Source organism: Bacillus rossius, chromosome 3 (genome assembly GCF_032445375.1).
Source record: "Bacillus rossius redtenbacheri isolate Brsri chromosome 3, Brsri_v3, whole genome shotgun sequence".
Taxonomy (NCBI): Eukaryota; Metazoa; Arthropoda; class Insecta; order Phasmatodea; family Bacillidae; genus Bacillus; species Bacillus rossius.
Window position 1 is genome coordinate 26143909 of NC_086332.1, and position 27677 is coordinate 26171585.

General features: G+C 38.2%; 1 protein-coding gene across 2 annotated transcripts in view; it reads right to left on the reverse strand.

Moving 5' to 3' along the window:
• Nucleotides 1-24896, reverse strand: part of LOC134530402 (protein CREBRF homolog) — a 60761-nt gene extending 35865 nt beyond the window's left edge. The window contains exons 1-4 of one of the 2 annotated variants that reach the window (XM_063365197.1): nt 24630-24896; nt 7764-8780; nt 7001-7099; nt 3934-4138 (exon numbers count right to left, since the gene is read on the reverse strand). In XM_063365197.1, coding sequence (XP_063221267.1) covers nt 3934-4138; nt 7001-7099; nt 7764-8715 — 1256 coding nt within the window. In that variant the 5' untranslated portion in view covers nt 8716-8780; nt 24630-24896. Of the gene's footprint in view, nt 1-3933; nt 4139-7000; nt 7100-7763; nt 8781-24303; nt 24597-24629 lie in introns of those variants that run through there. The other variant, XM_063365196.1, reaches the window with a different exon arrangement.
• Between the last annotated feature and the right edge of the window lie 2781 nt (nt 24897-27677).

The window sequence follows — 27677 nt, forward strand, 5'->3', positions numbered from 1 at the left end:
TATAATGTAACGGTTACCACTCAAATCTCATAGTTGCCCTATGCAAGACAAGAAGACTGCGCGCCAGTTCAGACCCAATATCACACTAAAAGTGCCAGAGTGTCGCACTTATCATTCCACCTCACTAACAACACATAGACAAGGTGGGCCCCTTAACTAACTACACTTCTCGAACAGGTAGCAAGTAGTTCAAAGGTTTGATCTAGTGAACAGGACTCCTGGCTAGTGGGACAAAAGTTCCATGATTGATTCCCAGCAAACTTGAGGATTTTTCACTAGCATAAAATTTCCTTTGCAAGTTCAGGGCAGGGTATTAAAGATTCATTATGTTGTCTGATCATATTTAGTACTTGGTGAGGTTTTATACCATGTAAATAACAGCTATTTATTCTTTTTGAGAAGTATTTGTATTTGAGAAGTATTTCCTACTTTTTAAGTATTCCTGATGATTTGCATGCTTTATGGTGCATAAGTCATTTAAGATTATTTTTATCCATTTGTTTATTTGTGTAGTAAGGTTTTTCTTGCAAACAGTATGTAATTTTTCCACTTTTGGTAGCTACCAACATACAGTAAATCTATTTTGAGTAAGTGAAATTGTTTTCTTCAACCAATTAGTATTTTTGTACTGTACATTTTTTTTCATCATCTGAAGATGGTGGACATTGTGAGTTGTAAAGTTTTCACAATGGAGAAATAAAAAAACAGTTAAACTAAATAAGTGTTTGAAAGACTTTATTTAAGCAATCAATCATTGAGAGTAACATTTTTTTGGAACTTAAATATTTTTTCAGCACACAACTAATTTCTTTAAGTGTTCATGTATGTGCAATCCAGACCAATTGTGAGTATCCGGAGGTATGGACTGTTACAATTCAAAATGTGTCTTCCCATCCACTAACTCATTCTAAAACCATAAAATTGTGAAGTTATGGTTTTGTTTATTTTTGAATATCCTCTTTGTTCCAATTTTCATTTTGTTCCTTTATACTGTTGTTCTGTTTGTGTGTTGATCTAATTGTTTTGACCGCAATCAAAAGTTATTTGTTTCGTTGTCATCTTTCATTTCTATTTCACTCTGAAGAATTTATCATGCTAATATCTGTTTATTGCAAATGTGATTTTTTCCCTCTGTTTCTGCTCTTTTTAGCATTTTTTACTATGAATATTTGATGGCTTGGCTCTCTGCAAATTCTAATGTTTGTGTTGTTTTCGTTTACTTTTACAGTCCTGTAATTCATATTCTTGTTGATTATGTTGGACAATTGGAAAAACCACTTCAATTCATATTGGCAACTCATCACCATTGCTATTAAAATTAAATAAAAAATTTCACCAAGAATTGAAAGAAAGGAAATGCACCTACAAGTTACTTATAAAAAAGTTACTTTTGGAAATGAAATATTTTTTGTGTCATCTTAAACAATTTTGTAGTGGTGCACCGATGCTGATACCGATGAATCGTAATCGGCGATAATGGGTACTTACCGATTAATCGTAATTGGCGATTATCTTAACGATTACTTTGCCGATTATTTACGTCCCGGTGTAATTAAGTAGGTTTTTACCGTGTAATATTTTGTTACAGATTTTAGGACGAAATACCGTAATATTTGTTGTGCTGTAACACACTAATAATAATATGACGACAGACAACTGTTATGCTGGATTGGAGTGACCCAAACGTAAATGAACACCTCGTTTGTTTACAAACACAGGACTGACTGAATGGTAGATGATATTTGTCAATACACGAGTGCCTAACATTACTTGGCCCTGTTTGCCATAACTTTAAAATATTATCAAGGAGACTAACCTGTAATACAAATAAACAATTTATGATTTTCAAAGAAATTTTAATAATATTGATGAATTTGAGGCAAAACAATAACATAAAATTAGACTTATACTTGACAATGGCTAAAGTTCTCTGAGACACAATGTGACTAGCAAAAATAAGAATGTTATTGAAACTGCAGGACGTTACGAAGGGCACCCGACTCGACAAAAGTCCATTTCACGTTCAGTCTCTATTGTTGGTATCCGACACAACACGTAGATGCCGCCTACACATTCAATAAGGGTGGGGTTTGCTCCGGGCTAAACTCTGTCGGTAGGCTATTTCTACCCCCAGGACCTCTGGGGGGACCGCGTACATTTACTATTAGGAGGCACAGTCTCTGCGATAACGTCTCGTAGCAGGGATCACCGCGTAAGATGAGGGGAGTTTGCAGTCCAACAATGCGCTGGCGCCGACTCAAGGCGACCGCGCCTTACCTTGAGAATACTGCGCTGGCTCCACGGTCTCCAGACTGCGTGAAGGCTGTCCCAGGAAGTGCGTTGAGATGCACCAGTAGGCACCCCACACTTCTAGTCACCAGAGCACTCACACAGGCGAAGTTTCGGCGCGCGCGAAGTCGTTTCCCGGACCGCGGACGCGTTGATGAATTTGATAATTACCGTCCCAAATGTTGATAATACCGAACGTTCAACTTCAAATCGCGATTCCGCAGCCCGGAATCGCGGGTAGCGAAAATTTCTTAAGCGGAGCGATACGTGCTCCGACTCAGTGCAGCAGACCGACTCCCCGAGAAATCGCCAGGAGGCTCTTTTATACCTCCGCCGAGCGTGCCCAGCGGCCTCTCCTATTGGCTCATTTTTAAGTTCAGTCGGTTGCCGATTGCCGCTAATTCTCCTGGCGCTGGCGCGCATGCGCCGTCACAATAGCACTTCAAAAGTCGAATATTTACCATTGCCGCAGACCATTGTTGACTAGGTCCCTTCAAACACAGTTTATATTTAATTAAATAAGCCATATTGACAATGTATATTTATATGTGGGCCGTGTATTACAAAATTCATCTAACTCCGTCATATCATAATTACAGATATTTCGTTAAGTTTAATAAATCTCATTGCCTCGAACAATAAAAAATACATTTTTCCTACACGTTTATTTACGTTTCGTCTTTTGTTTGTTTAGTGGCCTTGTTCATTACCTATAGCCAGAGACGTAAAATAGATGTCACGCAATCAAAATACCACAAACAGTTGCAGTGGATTCTATGACAATCGATCTTTTCGAGTCGTAGTAGCGGTTCAAAATTGTGGTCCCGATACCTTCTAGAGTTTATCACTGCATTTTACCAACTCGTTATGGGCGTCTTTGGTAACATTATCCGTTGTTGTGTTATTTGTATGTGACGTGAAAAGTGAAAAAGTATTTATAATTTTATATATTCAGTCAACATAAATAAAATAACATGTGCTAGAATTGGTTTTTAGTCATTCTTATATAATTATAGTGAGATGGCGAGTAGGGAGGAAAAAAATGAAGTGTGGAAACATTTTTCTATAAACTCAAGTGAACATTATAAAGCAGCATGTTTACATTGTTAAACGGTAATTTTTTAATGCAACCTTATGTGATAGTCGATAATAATGCTAGTTTTCCTCAACAAAAACTTACTCATTGTAAATTACAATTATTAGACTGTAGTTCAAGTTGTTTACAATAACAAATATTTAAATAGAAGTTAATTTAATTTACACTTTGCAATGACTTAATAGTGTCTTTTATATATTTTTATACTGTTATTATTACTGTATTCTCAATTTTACCTAATCTTGTTATTAAATTCACATGGGAATAAAAATTGTGTGCATTATTACACTTAAAAAAAAATTTCTTCATTATAATCGGTAACTGAATCGGTATCTGCCGATTATTGCTCTCATAATCTGTAATCGAATCGGTAATCGGTAAAGTCATATCGGTGCACCACTACAATTTTGTATGCATAATTGCCTGTTTAATACAAAATAAATCTGACATGTAATTAAAAATAGAACAGTTCCCCACCATAATATCTAGTAAACATCTCAAGACTAGTTCCATTCGTACTACAAACATGTGATCATAGAGAGACCTACCTGTGCTTTATTCCCTGCACAGAACATTCTGGACTGAAAACTGGATCTGTTACTTCATTGAGGACATGAGGGTCTTCCAACTGAGTCTTCAACACAAGGCGCATGCCTTTGGGACCCTTAGCTTGAACATTGTACTGCCAGAAGTATCGCTCCTTTTTGCTCGGGGACGTCTTCAGGGAACTTAGGCCCTCCCCATCACTGGACTCTAAAATAACCAAAGAAAAACCACAATTTGTGAGTTAATGAACATGAACCTGAAACCAAGCTAGAAGTGACACTTCAACCATTAGTCATTACTCACTTTATTAGTGAAACTGTCTGCATCAAATTAAATTCAGGATTAATTTGACTTGCTAAAAATTGACATTCTCACCTACATCATAATTGATATTCAAGACATAATGAAGAAAGCACAAGAATAAAATAATAACCAGTTCTTTAAGTTAGATAATACTCAGGAGTGTGTGGTACCTATTAGAAAAAACAGCTAGGCCCAGAAAAACCCAGAATTTAGGATGATATAAAATGGTTAGGTGGATTTACTGTAGCTGTCTAGATCCATATTGTGGTGCAAAATTACTGTAACATGTAATACTACTGTCCCTAATTGGCATGCTAATTTATTTCTGTATGTGTCGGAATAAAAATATTCCAAATCACGTGGATGCCAAGCCTTTACTGTAAGACTCCAACCAACAGAAATGAAGGGTATTCATTTGCTGTGCCAAATTTAAATTATACATTTAAATTAAAATAAAATATGATACAAAATATGAGTGAAGTGTAGCGTACATCTGTCAGTGATTAAAAGTATTAAATGTCACATGAATGAACACACTTGTCATTAACTATCACACATTAAATGCATTATGAAGTAACAATATAATGAGATAAAAATGAAACTTTGGGATCTTGCATAAATGAATGTATTTAATATTGCTCATAATTCAAAGATAATATATGTGATTTATTTAGCTATCATCTGAAATTCAAGAAAAATAAATAATAACCTATTAATATTTTAATAGAACAGATATATAGTGCAAACCAAACTTGATAATAAATTTGTAATAAAAGAGATGTAAGTATGTGTTGGCTAATTACTGTAATGAAAGAACTAAAGATGTTTATCAGAATAGATAATGAGTTGACATAGATTCCCTTCAATGGTGGCTCAGGGTTCGTTATAGTGTAGAGACTTACAAACTGGACCACTAAGATGTTTCTGCAACTGGTAGGTATATAAGGCTAGAGGAAAGATCTCAAGAGCTCCCTTGATGACAACTGCTGCTGAATCTCCGGGAAGCTGAAAATGTTATTATTGAAAATGATCTCAACAATGATGTTAAGTGCAGCAAGATGACAGAACAGGGCAGGCTCCACCTCTGGGTCTTGAAAACCGACGAAGACGTATCGACCGAAGTGTATACTAACACAGCTTATTGTAGTTACTTCATAGTTCTGCAGAAGTTCTTACTGTGCTATGGTTGTATCAGAACCAACTAATATCGTGGTTGATGCGTATTCTTGATTTCTGTAAGAGATCCCAAAGGACTCGGCTCCACCCCACGAACAGATAATCTTCATCGATGCAATGCCCAAACTTGAATAATATATTAAAGTAAAATTCTAAGTTTCACATACTATTCAGCAAATGAGAATCAATGCTTGGACGTTCTGTAGATGACAAAAATCAATATCACATGTTTTATACTATAATGACTGAAAATAATATTTGACAAGAAATATATATGAAAATTAAACCAATTCAATTAAAAACAATGCAGCAAACATCTGTAATAAAACACTATGATGCTAGGCTGCTTACATGGTATTACAACACACATGATATAAAGATTGCAAATTGATTTTTTTAGATCATGAAAAATTTGTTATTTCTCATGATCTAAAAAAATTCATACGTTACAATAATAACTTTACATTACATCCTGTATGTTCATTACTTAAAGTACTAAAATTAAAACCATTAATTTAAGAAGAGAGTTTAATATTTCACTCCCTTTAATCCCTTACACTGTTATAACAAACATGCTCAAGAGATCAGTGGCTATTGACATCAGTCCAATTATGGATTACCATAGCAAGTTATTGCAATACTTTACTGTGAATATAATAATGAAATTTTAATGAAATTTACTTACCTATTAGTTAAAAAAGAAATGTAAAATTAAATATATGCTCCAGGCCTAACTCAATGAATAATGCAAATGTATTGTATTACACAAACTGAAACAGTTAATTTCCCCCCCCCCCCCCCAAAGCTAGAATAAACCTACTAATCGCACATCAACCTTGAACAATAATCAGCAGAGGGGTACAAGGACATGTCTTGTCACATGTCTTCTGCTTGGAAGATCCAGCAGTCCCTACTCAGCTTTCTCGCTGAGGTGCTACAGCAGTACAGATAATATTTTGAAGCAGATCTTTTCAAACACAAGACTGAGAGTTGGCCTTGGACTACTGGACTTCACCTTCCGAGCCCAAGGACTGAGTCTGACAAGTGGAATGTACTTCAGATCTTATCTGCTGCAGAGTGCTTTTCATGGCAATAAATCTAGTTGCTATCAGTCATCCTGCAAATGTATTTACAAGTGTTCTTGGAAATAAATTATTTACAACTCTTAACCAAAATTTCTTACCCAAGGAAAAAAATCATTTCATAATGCAGTTATTGATTTCAACCCATGATCATGCAAAGGTAGAATGCATGGTACTTTTCAACAGAAGACAATGACTATGCCTGAAGGAAACCAAGCATGATCTTAGCAGATCTCATAGCTTTAAGAAAAATATGTTGGAAATACAGACTGTAAGTTTTAGATACTTAATGGACATGTAAAACAATTTGGCACGATAAGAAACATTTTGGAAAGGCAAGTATGGTGTACAACAGCAACAGCAGGGCTATTTAGTCACAATAATGACGCGTGTAGTCTAAAAGTATTGGGTCACCGGTATATTCTAACATTACTGCAAGCAACATTCTAGCCTCATCTTATAGCTTGTAGCTTCCTTCAGTTTTATATTAAGAGCAACAAGTTACTACCTCCATCTGATGAGAAATCTTCGTAGTGATCGCTGTTGTCATCTGAATCCAAGTGTTCATCATGTGACAAATCGTGAGATTCTGGGCTTAAAACACCACCTGTAAATAAGTCAGCACAATATAAGTGATACAATCATACACATTTAACATAATAAATGCCAACAAGGACTATAATTCAATCAAAAACATACATAAAAATATTTAGGGCTGGTGTAACCTTCAGTTCTACCTTCTAATAAGAGTATAGATGCAAGTGCAATTTTCCAAAAAGTTTCTGTTCCGAGAATTTTCAATAAAAATTTAATTACATATTTTTCCAGAAAATATGTATTTCTTCTATTACCAACAGAGATTTACATAATTTAAGATTGGCCTAAATACATTAGCTTGTACATGTGTACAGTTTTAACTAATATTTATCCTTTATCCCAAACATTTTACATATAATACTAGTAAAACTTTATATTACTGTAATACTGCAGCAAAAGTTTACCAAATTCTAAATATTAATGTAGATACAGAGCTGAATAGCATGTCTGTAACAGTGCTGCAAATTAATATATACTATATGATACACACACACTTACATATTTACAAAAAAAAGGCCATTAAGTTGCTAAAGAATGGTAAAATTTTCTTTTGTTTATGTAACAATGTTAGTAAATATTTGTGTTTTTCCATAAACTATTTGTCGGAAATTTTCCTGTAGTGCAAAAAATTTCCAATCAAGCATTAGCTAGCTATTAGCAATGAATGAACAAACCCGTGGAAAGGGAGGACGTGGACTCTGCCTCGGCCAGAGAGCTGGTGGAGAGGAGGTGTGGGCGGGGCTCCCTCCGCTGCCAGATCTGCTCGAAGCCCAGGTGGGTGGGGGCGGAGGACGACAGGCGAGACACGGACACTGCGCCGGCGGCCACGGGGCTCTCCCTCGACGGCCTGCTCGCCCGGCCGGGCACCGACTGGCCCAGCAGCTGGCGGTCGGGCAGCAAGGTCTCCTTCCTCAGCAGCAGCTCGTGCAGCGTGCTGTGCCTGTAGTGCAGGGGGCTGGCTCCCGAGGGGGGAGGGGTGGCCGACGATGCTGCCGAGTGGTGGGGCAGCGACGAGCTGGAGCTGTGGTGGCTGACGGGGGACGCCACTCCGGGATACGAGGGTGCGAACCCTCCGCTGCCAGAAGGTGTGCCCGAGCCCGTCACCTGGACCGCGGGGAAGTTCGCCGTCTGAGTCTGGACGCCGCCGGCAACCTGCACGTTCGTGCAAACGCTGCTCTCCTCCGGCAACATGATGTCGTCGAAGCTGATTCCGTCCAAGAAATTATCGCCGACGCTGATCTCCACCAAACTGGAGCCTTGGATCAGATCGCTCTTGTCCAGCTGGAAAAACTCGTCGTCATCCATGGGGAACAAGTCGCTCTTTGTGGGCTCTCTCTCCTCCAGTGCCCGTGCCCCCCACATGGTCATCCCGCCCAGCGAATTGTACAGGTCGGAGGGATCCTGGTTGCCCAAAGGCACGTCTCGCCCGCCACCCTGCGACACGGGCGTGGAGGGCATCTCTACGTACTCGAACGCATTATAGTTGCCTACTCCGCACACCAGCCTGCGAGTGGGTATGGGCACGCTCGCGGTCATGCACGGAGTGGATGTGTCCATCGGCATCTCCTCCTTCACAGCTATGCCCATGTCCAGTAAAAAGTCATCCGAATACAATGGATCTGTCATTATTGAAAATGTCTTTCACCACACTAGCTGAACTAATTACTTCAACATTCAGGAACCTCCATGTGCTGAAACAAAATCCAAGAAGCGTTCAAGTCAAACTTTAAGATAATGATAAATATAGAACTAACTATGTGACTACAGCTTATAAATGAAGCCCATATTTTAAATGAAAGTTTGATGGAAAAACAAATAAATATATGTGGAATACAAGATGTAATATTTCAGGTAAAAAAAAACTATTATCTTGGGAAAAAAACAAAAGCAAGTAGAAAAAAGGTAAAAAAAAAAAAATTAGGTAAACTCCTAAAACAAATTTTAAGCTAATGGTGGATTACCTTACATTTTTTTATTAACTGGCATCAAAAGTATTATTGTGGAACTAATTTAGTATTAATACAACTATATTAGAGATCACATAATCTGGTTTTTCTCTATCAGAGTTTTACAAAAACATAAAAATATAATTTTAAAAAATAATCAAGAATCGTCAAGAGATAATATACTTCATTATGTTTTAATTCTCTTCAAACAAATTACTTGCTTCACAAAGATTTCGTAAACCTTAAAAAAATTTATAGCTACACAAGAGTTTAACAAAAATATTGGGTCAATGTTAACTTATTTTGTATTATATTATGCATTTTAAAAACAAATCTCACAACGTCTAACACTCTTCTAAGTTATAAAATATTCAACAAAACACAATGTACAAAATGAATGTTAGCTCTACCACATGATACATGAACTTAAAGATGGAAGTGTAATAGGTAACTAGTTACACTTTCAATCTATAACGAGATTGTCATTTGAACTTAAGTGATATTCATCAAACATGGTAACCAAAATAAAGTGTAAAATTTTTTCTTAGAGCAAATTAACTTAAAAAGTATTTTTTATTTATTTATTATTATAGAAACTACACATATGTATAATCTCATAGAATTTCAACCACATTTAGCCTGCAAATTGGTTAGTTGTGGTTTATGTATGATTTAAGATTTGAAAAGCTCTTCTTGAAATCCACTTCTAATTTAACGTTCATCAAATGTCTGAACTTAACACTGGCATGCTACTAGTGACATGCGTACGAGGGTAATTCTCAAAAAAACCTGTGTTGCGCATGTGCGAGAAATTGGCAAGAGATAGCATTATCCTTCTTGTAGTGCTATGAGCAGGTGTTCGATAGGTACTGAGAAACAGAATTATAAGATTGAGTTGCAGTTTACTTTGTCTGATAAATCGTTTGCAAACGAATGTTGTAATAGAAAATCTGGACGCGAATCAAAAGTAGTTTCCGCACCCGCCACTAGAATTTTTGGCCAGAGCAGCTACGTCAACTATCAACTTATTCGATTTGCAGACCTAAATTTTAAACTATATAATGAAATAGCTCTGATAAAAATGAAAATTAGACTTGAAAAAAATACTATAAAACCTGGACATGTTTTTGAACCTAAATAAGAATTTTATTAAATTACTGCCCATTTTGTTAAAATTCACTGAAACGTTAATACTATAAAGTATCCCTTTGTATTTCTGAACTTTGGTGAAAAATGGAGTGCTGTTATACGCACTAACAAAAACCAAAAAAAGCTTGACAATGCAATTCGCAATGATGTTTGCAGAGTGGCTTCATTTGCAGACAGTAAATTTTTTTGAAGGTATTTCAAAACTTGTTAAACATTAACACAAGTGGATCAATATGTAAAGTAATATCAAAAAGTGAAGTAGAGTTGTTTTCAATTGTAGGTTTATATAATAAAATTTCTGTAACTATGAGTGCCTGTCACTGATCACCAAATAGAGGTTTTTTTTTTTGTGAATTACCCTTGTACTAAGCCTGTCCTAAGCTTTGACTAAGTGAATCAAACCTAAGCTCTTTTTAATATTGACTTTGTCAGGAAATTTTATATTTGTTTTATGTGAAGCTTCAAATGTAATGCGGAGCTTCATGTCTGATGTGAAGCTTCGAGTTTGTGACAACCTCAGGTCAGCTTTATTTCTCAATGCATCAAATTAATTTTATGCATGATTATTTTATCAGATCTATTGAATGGTGTTTAATATAGGGCCAAAATGGTTTTATATGGTGAACAAACATAACAAATATTATTTTATGCTTCATTCCAGTACTTTATTAAATAAGTTTAATATAGCAATGCTAAAAAAAAATAAGACAAATTTTTTTTAAAAGGCTGATTCAAAGAGTGCATTTGTAATGAGGTGTGTGCAGTGAGCCATAATAGACACCAAGTTGCTGGCATGGGAAAGTGCAAAAGCCACACGTGTATGAAATGCCACAACTGGGCAGAGGCTACCACCTGGAACAAGTGCAAGATGCTGCAGTGGTTACTAATTCCACCCAAGTAATTCTGCTGCATTACAAAAGTCTTAAAGGACAAAGAGAATGTCACTGAAGTCATCCTCCACCATACCAATTTGGATTGTCTCTACGAATCTGGACCCCAGTTGCTGCTGTTGCTGCTCCGAATTATTGCCAGGCCAATGTTGTTTTTTTTAGGCACCGTGCACAGGTGTGAAAATCGTACTGGTGGTGCTGCACTGTGTATCACTTCCTAACTACTTTCAAGACTGTTGCAACCCACCTCGCTCCCGGACACGGAACACGCTGACAAATTATTTCTCTAATTATGCGTAATATAGAAATTACATGCTGTTTGTTTCCTCCGGATTAAATATATCTTCATTAGTAAGAACAGATTATTAACAGGGAAAATTAGGTTTATTACTTAGTGGTCACATGAACAATGTTAAGGAAGTAAAGAATGGTGACTTTTCTGTATTAAGCAGAAATGATTCTGCAAACATCTGTAGCTCTTCTACCCTACCAATTAACTCTTGAGTGAAGTAATTTTTTCCACTGCTTTTATAATTATTTTTTTCTTTTAATTTTATTGGTTATGTATACATTATTTTATTTTTGTAAATTGACAGCAGAAGAAATATTGTATATAATATCCTTGCACTGCAGGACTTGGAAACTGCTGTAAACACGTTGATGCAATCCTTTACTGCGTTTACAATGAATAAATTATTTTGAAAACCGATATCCACAAACATGGGGAAACCAATGTTTGACAAGGGCTGTAAAAGAAAAGTAATCTACGAGAAAGTAAATAAGTGACATATTTTCTAAGACAGATCTAAAATATCCTGTATCCACTTCTACTTTATAATTTGATGCCACTGCTGATATTCCATGTTCTTTGCATCAAATATTGCAAGCAGAAAACAGACAAGGGGTGTAACGTGACTGTAAAAGCATGATAAAATTTTTTTAGCAGAAGCATTGGAGAGTTCAGAACTGATAGATGAGTGCAGAACTATAACTACAGAAATCTCAATAAATAAGAGTACCTAATAGTTTGACTGTGAAATTAGCTTTCAGACCATTGAATAAGGAGGAAGAGACACATTACGAAAACTATGTGTGTTACTAATGCGAAGGCACTAAAAATTTCTCTTATAAAATGCAACCAGGCAGATAACCTAAGGGTTCCATGAAAGAAAACGCTGCATCTCAGCAAGCAAAGAAAATTTTCACTCATTAGCAAATTTTTATTATTTGGCAGATTCTCATTAAATTATAGTTGGTGTAGTCGCAAGGAAAGTGAAAAACGGAAAAGATATGGAATCTGAAGCCACAGCCAATTATCAAAGAATATATTATACAATATATGTAGGTACTTTTCGATTAATATTTCATGGTTTTGTGGAAGCCTACATGGTATTGTAGTTAGTGGAGACAGGCCTCAAAGATTATTAGAAGTTAAGTATTCAATTTCATGCACGAGTAAGTGCATAATAGAAGCGACAATAAGTGTTAATTTTATATACTTAATTATTTCTAGAAAAAAAAAATTTTTTAATTAAAAATTAATACTATGCATTATACCCAGTGTCAGATATTAATTTATATATCAGGTATTGATACATGTGGCTATTTTTCTACATTAAAAAACAACATGGATGCACGACATAAGATACTGACTTAACGTGTGATGAGAATCACACTGATAAAATAGAATCACTTTGACTTACGACATATTTACCTACACTTGTTTCAGTTAATAAACATACATTATTATAATAAATGCCAATCATCGCAGATTGTATTTCACCTACGTTTATCTGTTTTCATCTAGCTTTGTTTTCTCTTTGTATCTACCAATATAATATAAAAGTTTATTTAATAAATGTATTACATTAGCATGTTTAAATTGTTGAAAACTGTTTTTATGTAATTTTTATATTTTTATGCAATTTTCTGAATACTTTAACACAACACATATGAACAAGATTGTCACTAACTGTACACAAAATGGTCCATTATGTTATTTTGATTAGTCCCTGTGAAAATGTTACTCTTTAGGAACAACAGAAAAATACTGAATAAATTCTAGTTTACGATTTAACTTTCAGAGTGACCACAACAGTATGCACAACTGTTTTTCAAATTGTTTTAAAGTTATATTGTAATATTACAACCCTGCATATAATGGCTGTTAAAACTCTGGGACATTTAAAATTAAAAACAGTTATACCATGTGATTAACCAATAGTCTAAATAGCTATTAAAAAAAAATTCCCTTTGCGGCATGAAGTTCATAACAGAAACTCTTAAACATAGCAGTGTTTCTACAAAAAAAAAAAAAAAAAACTCTGAAATGATAATTTTTGAGTACAAAATGATTTTGTAAAAAATTTTCCTGTGAAATATATTTTTTTATAATATGTACTATTAGTGCCATGCTGAATAAGAAAAACACTTTTACTTTATAGAAATGTATATCATAGATGTGAATAAAAGTTTGTTACTTATTATATAAACTACCAAGAGATAATTATTTATGTTATTATATGTTTAGGAACCTGAAAAACACTGTTGAATATTTTAATTGTTGTTAATCCAACACACAATTCACACCAATTTACAGTATTTTAATTGTAGCTCACCTAACCTAACCAATAGTTCACAGCATTTTACAGTATTTTAAATATGGCTAGTCCAACCTAACCGTTTAAAATTGTAAACTACTTGAAATATTGTAACCAGTACAACTGTTTACAGTTATATATTATTATTTTTATTATGATTGTAATATTAATTGTATATTCCATGAGCGAATATTATGTATTTAATTGTTTGATTGTAAAGAGGACAACCAAGGCATAACAAATATGACACATCTTATTACCATAGACGACACACTTTCAACTTCAGGGTCTTCTAAGAATTATTCCTTGGAAACTTTATTCATTTGGTCTCAGTTCGATTCTTTTACACTCCAACATCCACGTTTTTATTTCACTATGCAGCTTATTCTGTTTGCTGATATCGATAGCTCCTTGGTTGCTAGGGACAGCCAGTAAATAGATATTAGGAGGAAGAAGAGAGACGCCATCGCCATATTGCGGAGAGAAGACGTTTCTCGGGCTGGGGCGAACCAAAGCCTTGGTTGCCGCCCGAGAAATAGAAGATTTCGCGTCATCCGCGATCGTGTCCTGCTTAGAATTCTCCTCTCTACGAGTTGAGAGAATTGTATCTGGATTAAATAAATCCTAGATAGGGAGTATCGGCGACTTCGAGTGCCAACTTCCGCGTCGGTCCCGTATTCGTCTCGTAGTGGTTCCAGACATCTGAGGGCAGCGCCAGCTGAGATTCGACCACGAAGATTGGTGAGACCAATCCAGAATTAGACCAGACTTTCCAGGACGAGAGGGATGTCGAGTCTTCAGCTGATACCCGGCGACCTCAGCACCTCTGTAGTTCGCTAATTACAGCATTACAGCATCCAGAGTTCCAGTGTAGCAACAGACCACCTGGTGGTCCTGTGAAGAGAGCCTCAAGCCTCCGACAACGTATAGCTAGACCCGGCAGGATATTCAACGTGTTCTAGTGACGTCATTTGCATCTAATTTCCGACACCTAGATTTGACACCTTGGTTGTTTCTCAATTAATCTCATTTTAAACGTAACTTCACACCAATATTTAAGAACCATTAAAATCATATGTTTTTCAATTATTATTATTTCATTTATATGCAAATTTCCACTATTCACGTAACACCACTAAATTTCCTTTTTAATTACTCTCCATACAGTAACCCAGGGCAGTGACGTGCTAGCTGGACTATCAGTCTGGGCAGACCATCCAGCAGTAGCGGTCCTGTTACTTACTGCAACGAGGGTAGGCGCCAAGAACCCCGTGAGAACGCAACAATAATTATTTACAGTTGGTCACACAGCAAGGAGATAACTTTCAGTGGCGAGCCAACTTAGGGGCTTCGACGAGGGTCGACACACACTGGACCGTCTACCAAAGTGCAATTGTGTAGATTTGCTGTAGAGTATAATAACAGTACGTCGGAAGCACTACAAGATGGCCGACGAAGGTATGTATTTCCTGAGGCACAAAAAGACCAGCTCTGACGGGGAGGAAACGTCAGTCGAGGGCCAGAAAGAAATGCTAGGTGTTGTGGAAAGCGAAAACAAAGAGGACGCACCCACACTAAGCGTTGAGGCAGGTCAAGAAGTTAGCTTTGCTCCCGAACCCGCGCACATAGAGGAAAGTAACGCTTCCGAACCAGTTGTGCAGGCAGCTAAAGAAAACACGAATAATATTTCCATGGAGGATTTAATGCGAGCATTGAATGTGGTTACTACACAAATTAATACTGCGTTAGAATCCCAGCGTGTAGAAGTAACAGAACAAAACAGGTTACAGTCGGAAAGACTAACTAACGAAATGGCTAAGCAGAGGTCCGAAGCGGCGGAACAGGCAAAAACATTATCTGACGAGATGGCTAGGCAGAGGTCCGAAGCGGCGGAACAGTCTAAAAATTTGTCTGAAGAGCTAGCGCGACAACACTTTGAATTGATAGACAAAGTATAAGCTAAAATTGGTGACGTAACCAGACAACTAGCGACACAAATTCGCGACACGCAGGAGGAAGTTCATAACATTCGCGAAACAGTAATGAACAGATTTGAGGAAATTGATGCGCAAGTAACCGAGTTACAACAACACGTAATCAACACGGAAACTACGTGCATAGAGGTTGCAAAACGTGCTGCAGAGGAACAGTTCAACAGTTACGTTCAACTTAGCGAAACCCAATTCGCGAACGTAAATACCGCGCTACAACGACATGAAGCGACTAGTGCAGACGACATTCGAACCGTGAATAGAAAATTGATCCAGCTCGAGAACTGCGTGCAGCATTTGTCATTGTCTGGAGCGGCAGCGCATACACCGATAAACGTTGACACAACAAGCTCGTCTGCGGCGGAAACGATGACGTCAGCGCAGCGAGACCCGTCCGCGTCGTCACACCAGGCTACGCCTACTTACCGTTCACAAGACGTGATTACCAACACTGCAACCGGACAACAAGTAATATTAGTGGATACAGCAGCCTTAAACCACCCTGCTAGGCATTGGTCAGAGGAAATGCCTGTATTTTCCTCAAAATCCACGGAAAATCCACGTAAATTTATAAAATTATTCGAAGAATACGCGGAGAGATTCAATCTTTCGGACACAGAAAAATTGCGATGTTTGAACAACTGTTTGAAAAGTACCGCATATTATTGGTGGGAAGTTCAATATCATCATTTGGACAGTTTAAAGCAGCTTTCCTACAACAACACTGGAGTTTAAAAATTCAGGGGAATTTACGCGCTCAGTTACACGGAGAAAAGTATGATCCTAAGAAAAACAAGACACTCGAGGCTCATTTAAGCGACATGTTCGAGCGTACCCGCTATCTAGACGTTGTCATGAGCGACGATGAATTCGTGGCAATGATTCTAGGCCAACTTCCAATGCGCTACCAATTACATCTGACAGGTAGAAGCTTTGACGGGATAGCAGATTTCCGGGAACAGCTACTCGCATACGACAGGCTCGACCGTCAGAATAGAAATAGCCAGCGAGAGGAATCTGAAAAATCACCGGTGAACAGACAACCACCGCTGTATCAGCCTTGGAATCAGCGGCGTAATGAAAATTACCCGGACAATAACCAACGTAAACAGCCGCACGTGAACAGTCTAATTTAAGGCAAGAATAAGCCGGCCCATAGACGAAACACTTGGTATTCAGGCCGTAACAACAACGATGGTTACCATAGAGGTTCGAAGTCACGCGAATTTGAACGCTCAAAACACAACCGCTCGTGGCGTAACAGCGAGGAACGCGGAGAATACAGACGCGGAGGAAGTACTTATGATTCAACGCCTAGGCGAGAAGGTAGGGGCGAACAGTCTAGAACCCCGCCTACCTCACCGAGACGGCCACCCAGGTCGCCGCGCTATAAGGACGACAGACATTCGCCCAAATATTCGAGTAAAAACTACGACAACCCGAAACATTATTACGAAAATCGAGGAGAAGCGAAGTCATCCGGTAGTCCGCGGAACCGACAGCCACACAAACCAAACTCCCCTAGCAAGTTATCGGTTAACCAACTGAGAAGTGAAGCCGCCGGTAATGAAGCTATTCAATTCTCACAGAATACATTCCAGAATCAACCTTCATCTTCATCACAGTATGCAGGGTATTTTGCGAGACAAGAACCCGTCAACCCTATCACCTACTATGCAAATCCACAAGGCATAGAACCGATACTGGCTAAGTCTACGTCCAGTACCGTGACGTTTGGCGCCGGTAATAGCCAGGAAAATAGAAAGTTAAACTAGAAGAGGTCGGTGATGGTACGCCCGAGCACCGATCGTGAATAGTAATAAGGGGTTAATCCTAGTCCAAGACAGTAAGAGTATGTGTACGATAGTAATGCATGAAAATGAGAGAGATTTCTTATCAAACGAAGATGACATTGTTACTAAAATTCCAGAAGCATTTTGTCCGGAATTAAATTTAATTGTTTGCGGATTACTCACACCTGTGTTATTGGATAGTGGTGTTGAGATAAGTTGCATTAGCGAAAGTTTAGTATCTGCAATTGAAGATACAGCTTTTAAATTACCTATATTACCCATTTCAAGTCTCAAGATATTAGGAGTCACATCTAGAGCAAGCCCAGTAGTGAATAGACAGGCAATGATTACTATAGAAGGATTGGGACACACTAAAACAGCTAACCCATTGATTGTTAGAGGTCTAGCTAAACCAGTCATTCTAGGAACAGACTTCTTAACAAAGTACGGCATTATACTAGACTTTGGAGGATGGTTAGTAACTACTACTGACAGCACAGTACCAAACACTACAACAAAATGGCAGGTATCTGATAAATTAGTCGGATTGCTACAGCAAGAGATAAGGCTACACCAGATATCTAATGTGAGTGAAGGAAAATCTTTAATGGCCACATCTGAGGATTTGTTGCAAGCCGTTTTAGAGGTAAAGACGATCGAGAATAATCAGAAGCAGGAGCTGTATAATTTATTGGAAAACCATAAAATTGTATTTTCAGATAAACCAGGTCGGAACAACTTGTATGAAGCTAAAATAGTTGTGAAAGCAGGAGAACCGTTCCACAAGAAATCGTATCCGATACCTGCAAAGTATTTTCGGGAAGCCGAAGAATATTTAAATTTAATGTTAGACTGGAAAGTAGTTCACAGAGAAGCTAGTCCATTTGCTAATCCGATGGTCTGCATAAGAAAGAAGGATGGTAGTGTAAGGCTATGTTTGGACGCGCGAGAAATAAACAAAATAACTGTAAGAGATCGTGAAAGTCCGCACAACACGAGCTATATACTAAGATTATACCAGGGAGTCAAGTACTTAACTACTCTTGATTTATCTGCAGGCTATTGGCAGATTCCGCTCAAACGAGAGTCACAGCAGTACACCGCATTTCTATTCAGAAATCATCAATACGTGTTCAAGGTCATGCCATTCGGACTTTGCAATGCGGTGGCGGAGTTCACTCGTTGTTTAGATGCGACATTGGGTCCGGAATGCAAGAGTTTTGCACGCGCATACGTGGACGACATATTGATAACTTCCAGTACGTTTGAAGAACACATGCAACATCTAAACATGGTAATATCGAAACTGAGAGCCGCAGGAATGACAATCAAGCTAAAGAAATCGCTATTTTGCAGGGAAGAGGTACCTTTCTTAGGTCACATACTCACACCTTCAGGTATTAGAACTGCACCTGATAAGCTAAATGCTATCGTGAATTTTCCTACATCGAGGAATGTAAAGCAGCTCAGAGCTTTTATCGGAGTGATAGGTTTCTACAGAAATTATTCTGATCAAGTTGCTAAGATCGCATTACCACTTTTTGCATTACTTAAGAAAAGTAAAGAATGGAACTGGACTGAAATTGAACAGCAAGCGTTTGAATCGTTAAAAGCCATATTTTTGAAAGAACATGTAATACACCATCCAATCCAAGGGCAAACGTTTATTTTGTACACTGACGCATCAGCGTATGCATTGGGCGTGAAACTAGCGCAATATGATGAATTGGGCATAGAGAAAACAGTTGCTATGGCGAGTCGTACTATGAACGCAGCGGAAAGAAATTATACAGTAACCGAGCGGGAAGCGTTGGCAATCGTCTGGTCTTTGCAGAAGTTTAGAGATTTACTCCTTGGCGAGAAAATTAAATTAATGACAGATCATCAGGCACTGACGTGTATAAAAACTGGCAAGACATTCGGTAGCAGATTAACGCGCTGGTGCTTACTGATCCAGGAATACGACATTGAAATACACCACGTGAAAGGTCAAGACAATATAGCAGCTGACTATTTGAGCCGAGCTCCGGACATGTTAGGCGAGTCGTCAATTCAAAACAGAAATAGTAAGGAGTACCTGGTAGCGAAATTAATCACGCAAGCCATAGAAGAAAATCCTAAGTTACAGGATATATTTCACAATCTTAAGGGAGCGCAAGAAACGGACGAGTATTGCCAAGCTGTCAAAACTAAATTATTGGAATTACCACAAACTCACAAGATACATCTATTGTATAGTATATCAGAGGAAGGAATTCTCTTTAGGAATAACGCACCTAAAACACCAGTGGAAAAGTATTGGAAACCAGTGATACCAGCTAGCATGCAAAACACTATAGTTCGAGAAATACACGAATTGGTAGGTCACATTGGTTCTCCTAAGCTATACGAAATGCTACGAAGACAAGTTTACTGGAATAATATGCCGAAGTGTATATTAAAAATAGTGTCTACTTGTGACCTATGTCAGAAATCCAAACACTCTAACGAAAGTATGGAAGGGACATTTCAGCCAATTTTACTTGAAAAGCCGCTACAGCTAGTCTCTATTGATCTGTATGGACCCCTACCCACATCCAAGGCAGGCGTAAAATACGTTGTAGTAATTATGGATATCTTTTCCAAATATACTAAGCTTTTTGCTATTAAGCAAGCAAACGCTGAGACCGTGTTAAGGAAGGTGAAATCATTCCTTTCGCAAATAGGAAAAGTAGAGTGCGTTTTGTCAGACCGTGGAACGCAATTCACCAGCGCTAAGTGGCAGCGAGGTATGCAAAGTTTAGGGGTGATCCCTACTACTTCTTCTGTCCGTCATCCTCAAAGTAATCCTGTGGAGCGGAAGATGAGAAATCTAGGAAATATGCTTAGGGCGTATTGTCACAATGCACAACAAAGTTGGCGAGATTATATACCATTGGTAGAATGCATCCTTAATCATACAGTACACAGTTCGACAGGATTAACACCCCATGAAATTATTACTGCGGAACGATCAGAGGCGTTACCGATTACCATATTACCCGACCACGATAAGAACACGAAAGAACCGGAAACGATAAGCGAAGATATGAGGGAACAAATAGAGAAGTTTGTTACAGCTCGTCTACATCTAGCTGCAGAGCGTCGAAGTAAGCTACAGAAGCCGAAACGAATAACGAAGTTAAATATAGGAAACTTAGTGCTTAAACGAACTAATCCTATTAGTGACATGTGGAAACAGGTGACGAAAAAGTTGTTTTTATTATACGAAGGACCATTTCAAGTTTGTGGTTTGTGAACGAATAAATGAGAACTGTTACACTCTCAAGGAAACTGACAGTGACAAGGTCATCGGAAGATTTAATTTAACACAGCTAAGGTTTTATAAGCAACCTAAGGCTTAGATACGCTGATCTATAACGTATATGTAATAGTTGATATTTGGTCAAGTCATCAGTGACATTCGACATGAAGTAGATTTATTGTTTGGCTATAATTAATGATTATCCCAACAGTAAGGGAGTAATATGTTGCATCGCTAAAACAAGCACGCATGCTTGAGGCTAATTTAGTGTCCACTGTGTCGGAGTACCAGTGAGGACATTTCTGTGCGTAGAGCACTTATCGACGATTTCTGTTGTCCACTGAGCATGTAGGCCAGTGCGGACATTGGTCGCGGATATGCGATTTTCGTCGTCGATGTTTGTCACACCTATAGGTGGTGTGAATTTTTATTAGCCAGTGCGTAGGATTTGAGCCATGCCACATAATTATTTTATCTTTGAAATTATTGAAGAATTTGATATCTACTGTATGTCTACGTCATGGAAGATTTGAAGATCATGAAGATAACTCGTTAAGATCCAGTAGCGTTCGTCGAGAGGCGTCATCTAAGAGAGAAGAGCCAGCTGTTAGACAGGCGAAACACGTCACTGTCACATACACTATTATTAATACCTGAGATTCTTTTGAGATATAGTTCACGTTACCGTTCGTACTTCAACCAACTTACATATCTGAACACAGCTCCGTCATTATTGCACACACACATACACTATTTCGTTTCATTTCTCCTAGCTTTGACATTCATATTATTTTCTATTTAGGAATTGTTCCTACCCTACACGCTAAGCTAAACAAAGAGATAGTATTTCATTACTCTTGTTATAAATATATGAAACTGATGAGATTTCATTTAACTGAATTTGTCATGTGACACATGCTTCTTACAAAAGAAAAAGCTTGCCTTATGAGCTAATTTTGAGAATTATTACACTCAACCATTAGTATTGAGCTTGTAATAAAGACATTTCAATACTATTATAAACAATTTTGCATAAGCAGAGAACAACCACTTATTTAAAATATTTTTGTCAGACAAACTAAAGAAAGAGAACACTGGCAAGTGCATTTTCGTCGACAAAGGGAAAGTGTTCAAGAACACGAGTGTGTATACGTGATAACTACGTAATGTTTTATTTGTGATTCATAACTTCGTACATTATCTGAACTGAAAACATTGTCAGATATTTTGTCAACGATCTACGAATTCGTCAATAACATTTCTACGTACTTGTGTCTATTGTACATGTTTATTCTCAGCTACAATATTTTATTAATCTTTATCTACGAAAGAAACAAAAACACTAAGTCACTTTATTCATGACTATATACTGATGATATGTGATATTGTGTATATATAATTTGAGAATTTGATTTGTTTTAAATAATTAATTGATGTTGATTGAAAAGATAACAACATGTTACCTATTAGTTTAAAACAAGGGATATGTTTAATTTTATTATCTTGAATATTATGTTAATAATTATTACGTTTATGATATGCTGAATGTAACGTCATGAAACTTATCTCACACAGACTCTGATAGACTTTCAACGAACAGAAGTGAGAAATTTATGAATTGTTATTCAAGAAAAACATAGTCATGTTAATTCAATGTATATTTAGAAAGTTTATTTTGATTTTTCTGGAAGAAAAGATCACAACAAACATTGAAGCGGCTCTGTAACCAGTACAACTGTTTACAGTTATATATTATTATTTTATTATGATTGTAATATTAATTGTATATTCCATGAGCGAATATTATGTATTTAATTGTTTTGATTGTAAAGAGGACAACCAAGGCATAACAAATATGACACATCTTATTACCATAGACGACACACTTTCAACTTCAGGGTCTTCTAAGAATTATTCCTTGGAAACTTTATTCATTTGGTCTCAGTTCGATTCTTTTACACTCCAACATCCACGTTTTTATTTCACTATGCAGCTTATTCTGTTTGCTGATATCGATAGCTCCTTGGTTGCTAGGGACGGCCAGTAAATAGATATGAGGAAGAAGAGAGACGCCATCGCCATATTGCGGAGAGAAGACGTTTCTAGGGCTGGGGCGAACCAAAGCCTTGGTTGCCGCCCGAGAAATAGAAGATTTCGCGTCATCCGCGATCGTGTCCTGCTTAGAATTCTCCTCTCTACGAGTTGAGAGAATTGTATCTGGATTAAATAAATCCTAGATAGGGAGTATTGGCGACTTCGAGTGCCAACTTCCGCGTCGGTCCCGTTTTCGTCTCGTAGTGGTTCCAGACATCTGAGGGCAGCGCCAGCTGAGATTCGACCACGAAGATTGGTGAGACCAATCCAGAATTAGACCAGACTTTCCAGGACGAGAGGGATGTCGAGTCTTCAGCTGATACCCGGCGACCTCAGCACCTCTGTAGTTCGCTAATTACAGCATTACAGCATCCAGAGTTCCAGTGTAGCAGCAGACCACCTGGAGGTCCTGTGAAGAGAGCCTCAAGCCTCCGACAACGTATAGCTAGACCCGGCAGGATATTCAACGTGTTCTAGTGACGTCATTTGCATCTAATTTCCGACACCTAGATTTGACACCTTGGTTGTTTCTCAATTAATCTCATTTTAAACGTAACTTCACACCAATATTTAAGAACCATTAAAATCATATGTTTTTCAATTATTATTATTTCATTTATATGCAAATTTCCACTATTCACGTAACACCACTAAATTTCCTTTTTATAATTACTCTCCATACAGTAACCCAGAGCAGTGACGTGCTAGCTGGACTATCAGTCTGGGCAGACCATCCAGCAGTAGCGGTCCTGTTACTTACTGCAACGAGGGTAGGCGCCAAGAACCCCGTGAGAACGCAACAATAATTATTTACAGTTGGTCACACAGCAAGGAGATAACTTTCAATATAGCAATTTAGTTTAACAAAAATCATCAAGTATAATGATAGGAACTCAAAAATAAAAGTATCTTAATTCTATATTTTTCAGCAGAGCACCAACTCAAGACAATAACCTACAAACTTTTAATGCTTAAAACTATACAAATACATCATTCAAACAAAGAAGACTATGCAATGATATTTATATTCAAAGGGGAAAACCCATGATTGACTATGTACCCTTTGTGTGAGGTTTAACTGGAAGAAATCACAGTAAAACAGCATTGAAGAAAAATTTGGTGCACTTCACAAACAAACAAAAAAAAATTCATACTTTTTACTATGGCTAATTATTGCATCAGCATAATCTACTCTCAAAACTTTTTGTAATACATAGCTAACAGATAACCTTAGTTATAATTTAAAGTATCACACGGGTACACAAAGTATACAAATAATTGCAGAAATAATTCAATTTTTTTTTTTTTTACATTTTCATGCATATTCTACGATTGCACAACATGTTTCAACGTGATAAACAAAACTATTTCTACACGATTACACCTACTCCTAATAGCACAAACATGTACAAGCTGCATGAATGAAACTTTACGTAACAAACTGGAGAGATTAAAGATTGATACTTACTTATGTCAAAACAAAAACACACAGGGATTCACTATTCCCGCGCTACCCATGCATCTTCATGAACCATACCGTGACTTTTAAATTTCACATATTGGCCCAGACGTTTATAATGTGCTGATTTAAGTGTAACAGGCCAAGAACTAAGCGAAGAAAAAAAAGGAGCTACCAAATAGAAACACAACCTTGTGGTTTACCAACAGAACAACTGCGAGAATACACAAGAAATTACTCAAAGGTCACATGCATATAATCATTCCAAGTCTACTCTATCCAATAGCAAACGCCAGTTCAGAAAACTGACCAATCCAGAAATTTGTTATTATTACCTGACAACATTAGCAGAATAATAGATGAAGGAGAATCCAAAACCAAGTGGTTCGAGTATGTTCCACATTTATACACAAACACAAGAATTTAAACCATAATATCAGTCGCAAAAAGCTATTATCAGGTACTTAATATGTTTTTCAAACAGAAACGGCATGTCATTCAACATGACATCATGTAATGTGAATTTACACCTACACAGAATGTTCGTTGAAAGTGACAAATTAAAAACAAATCTCCTTCGACGACGCATATGACGTCAGATTCAAAACTTGTTTTTGTGTTGAAGGCCACGTGAACATGATAAATATGGCTATGTACCAAACTAATCAACAGAAGAGAAATGTTAGATTTAAAAGAAGAGTAAATATGTATTTCGGGGATTTATCTGAGCGCGTAGTCAATACATTTTAAGATTAGTATCCATGCTAATGTTTATATATTTTTTACGCATTATAATTTATGTGTTTTATTTATCCATTTATTTAATATTTTATTTCTCATAGAAAACACAAGCACAAGACACATTACATCAAAAATGGCGATGCCACACTAAACCTTAGCCAAAGAGGAAGACAGATACATTACAAATTCACAACCTTTCCTTTAGATAATACTTAAAAATAAAAATCAAAAATCAAAAATTCAATAGTAAAACTTCAATAAGAACGAACATATTTACAAATCCAATAGTTTTAGAGGTCTAATCACCCTTCCCGAATTCGTTGTCTTTATATTGTCGTGGTCTGGTCGACTAGTTCCTGACAATGCTGCTGTACTGCCGGCTACTCAGGGTTCGGGAGAGAGGGGGTTCAGGCCACGTGGCCGAGGAACTTAGTCTCCAGAGATTAAATGAGAACAACTCTAATAAAGTTTGATGGTCCTTTATGCTCAAAACTCCGAACACTTTACATGGGGCTGCCACGTTTCCGCCTGTGACTATTTCTAGGTGGGTCGAAACCCGGTTCCGCGCACTGTTCTGGTTAAGAAAATTACGGGATGTCCCACCCGTGATGACTATCACTCCCACAGTAAGGAATATAATTCTTATGACCCGCGCGTGATAGGATGTCTGTCTGACTACTCCGCACTGGCCAGAAAGAAATGAAAAAACACAGAACCTATGACTGCGATGACCAGTTTGAAAAAATGAATCGTGACTCACCCGAATTGAAAGCAGAACACACGTGTGTGAATAATAAAAGGAAAACTCGCGACCGTAACTGCAAATCAACAAGCTCGACTGCAAAGTTGAGAAAACGTCTCCGCACGACAAAAAGCTAGAACCTGTGCTAATACCGCGCCCGCTTGTCTCACCATCCCGGAGCAGTGTCACCAAGACGTCCGTCGCCTCTCGTGCCGGGTCCACGACTGCCCTCCCACTTATTTAATAGAGTGCGACGTATGAGTGCCCGGGTCACTCACATGTAGCTTCCTACTAAAACAGCTGTGAGTGCAACCTTTGCGGCCTTCAGCCTAAATTCGGTAGTGAAACGTGTGACGTAACGCAAACCGCCCCAAATTAGCATTATTATTCGCCACTGGAGTAGTTACCAAGAAACAGACAGTCTCCAGCTTGACTCTAATATGCAAACTTATTTTAGACAAACTTATTAAATGTCAATTCTAAAACATATATAGATATTAAATTAATCATTATGTTTTATTATGTGAATTTAGAGCCACTTAAATATAGTTAATTATATAGATTTTTACGAATAACGGAACTTTAGAAACTTTGGCGCGACAGGGAGCTCACCCCTCCCCTCGCGCAAGGGCCAGACGCCAGTACAGCGCGTCTCGCGGACCGGGACAGACGCACGTCCCACGGGGAGCCAGCATTTCTTTGTTTCACTGAACGTCCATCTGGTAATTATAGTCACAACCAAAACCTTTTTTTAAATACTCCCCGTGTGTGCCCGGTCCTTTTCCGGTGTAGGGCCTAACCCAGGCGCGTCAATTTAACACGCCCCACACAAAGCATTACGTGGGTCCGTGCAGTATACGGTACGGGCCGTCTCCCGCCACCCCAGAACTTTAGTTGATCGCCCAGTGCACAGGCACAGGCTACATCCAAGCTTAAACGTGTTTTTAATTTACTAGCGAGCCGCAGTCCACACAGGTGGGCCCGCCCGCCGCAATTTACCGATTACGAGATTAGCCGACGTGCGTGAGGGCGTGAGGGCTTAATAAGTAAACACACGTAGAGGCACGCAGGTGTCCCTCTCAGATAACGTGTGGAGTGTGACGCCGTCCCCGTTGCCTAATCTGAATTTACGTAAATTTAAGCTGGTAGGTTAATTTTGAATCTCAAGGGGGGGTTCCTGGCCTCGTGGCAGTAGGCAGGGATGCGGCGACAAAGGACTCCCTGGGCTGTTATGGCCTCCCAGGACGCCTTACTAATGAAACACACGAGTTCTTTTGGTGATTTATTACGTAGCACACTCTACAGATCACACGTTCACGTGACTGGCCGCTTCACCGTCGACCTAAGCTCCGCGCACCTGAACCTGCTAGGGTCTCTGCGAGAGTACACGGATGTGGCGTGACGAATGTGGACGATCGGTCCCGCAAATTAATTAAGGCAAAACATGACACGAGATTACTGTGGTTAGTCCGCACAGGAGAATGATTTACTTATTAAAACACGTTACACTGAATTACTGCGATTAGTCCCGCACAAGAGAATATTTACTTATTAAAACACGTTACACTGAATTACTGCGATTAGTCCCGCACAGGAGGATATGCATGCGCGGATAGTCCGCGGGGTGGCTGGGCCACGTTAAGCTGGGCACGGACACGGTGGAATCTGGAGCGATATCACACACGTGGCCATGGCACGTCCCAGGTGAATACTCGTCCGAAAGTTCTGGTCGCGTTCGGCGCAGTGCCGCCCTGCGTGGGCAAAGAACTATGTCCCGTGGTGGGACGTTAAAGCGTGAGGCGCAGGTGCCACGACAGGTCACCTAATTGCTTACGTAAACTATACAAATCCCTGATGGGATACACATATTATTAAAAGACCGCGCGTGGAGGCTAACGGC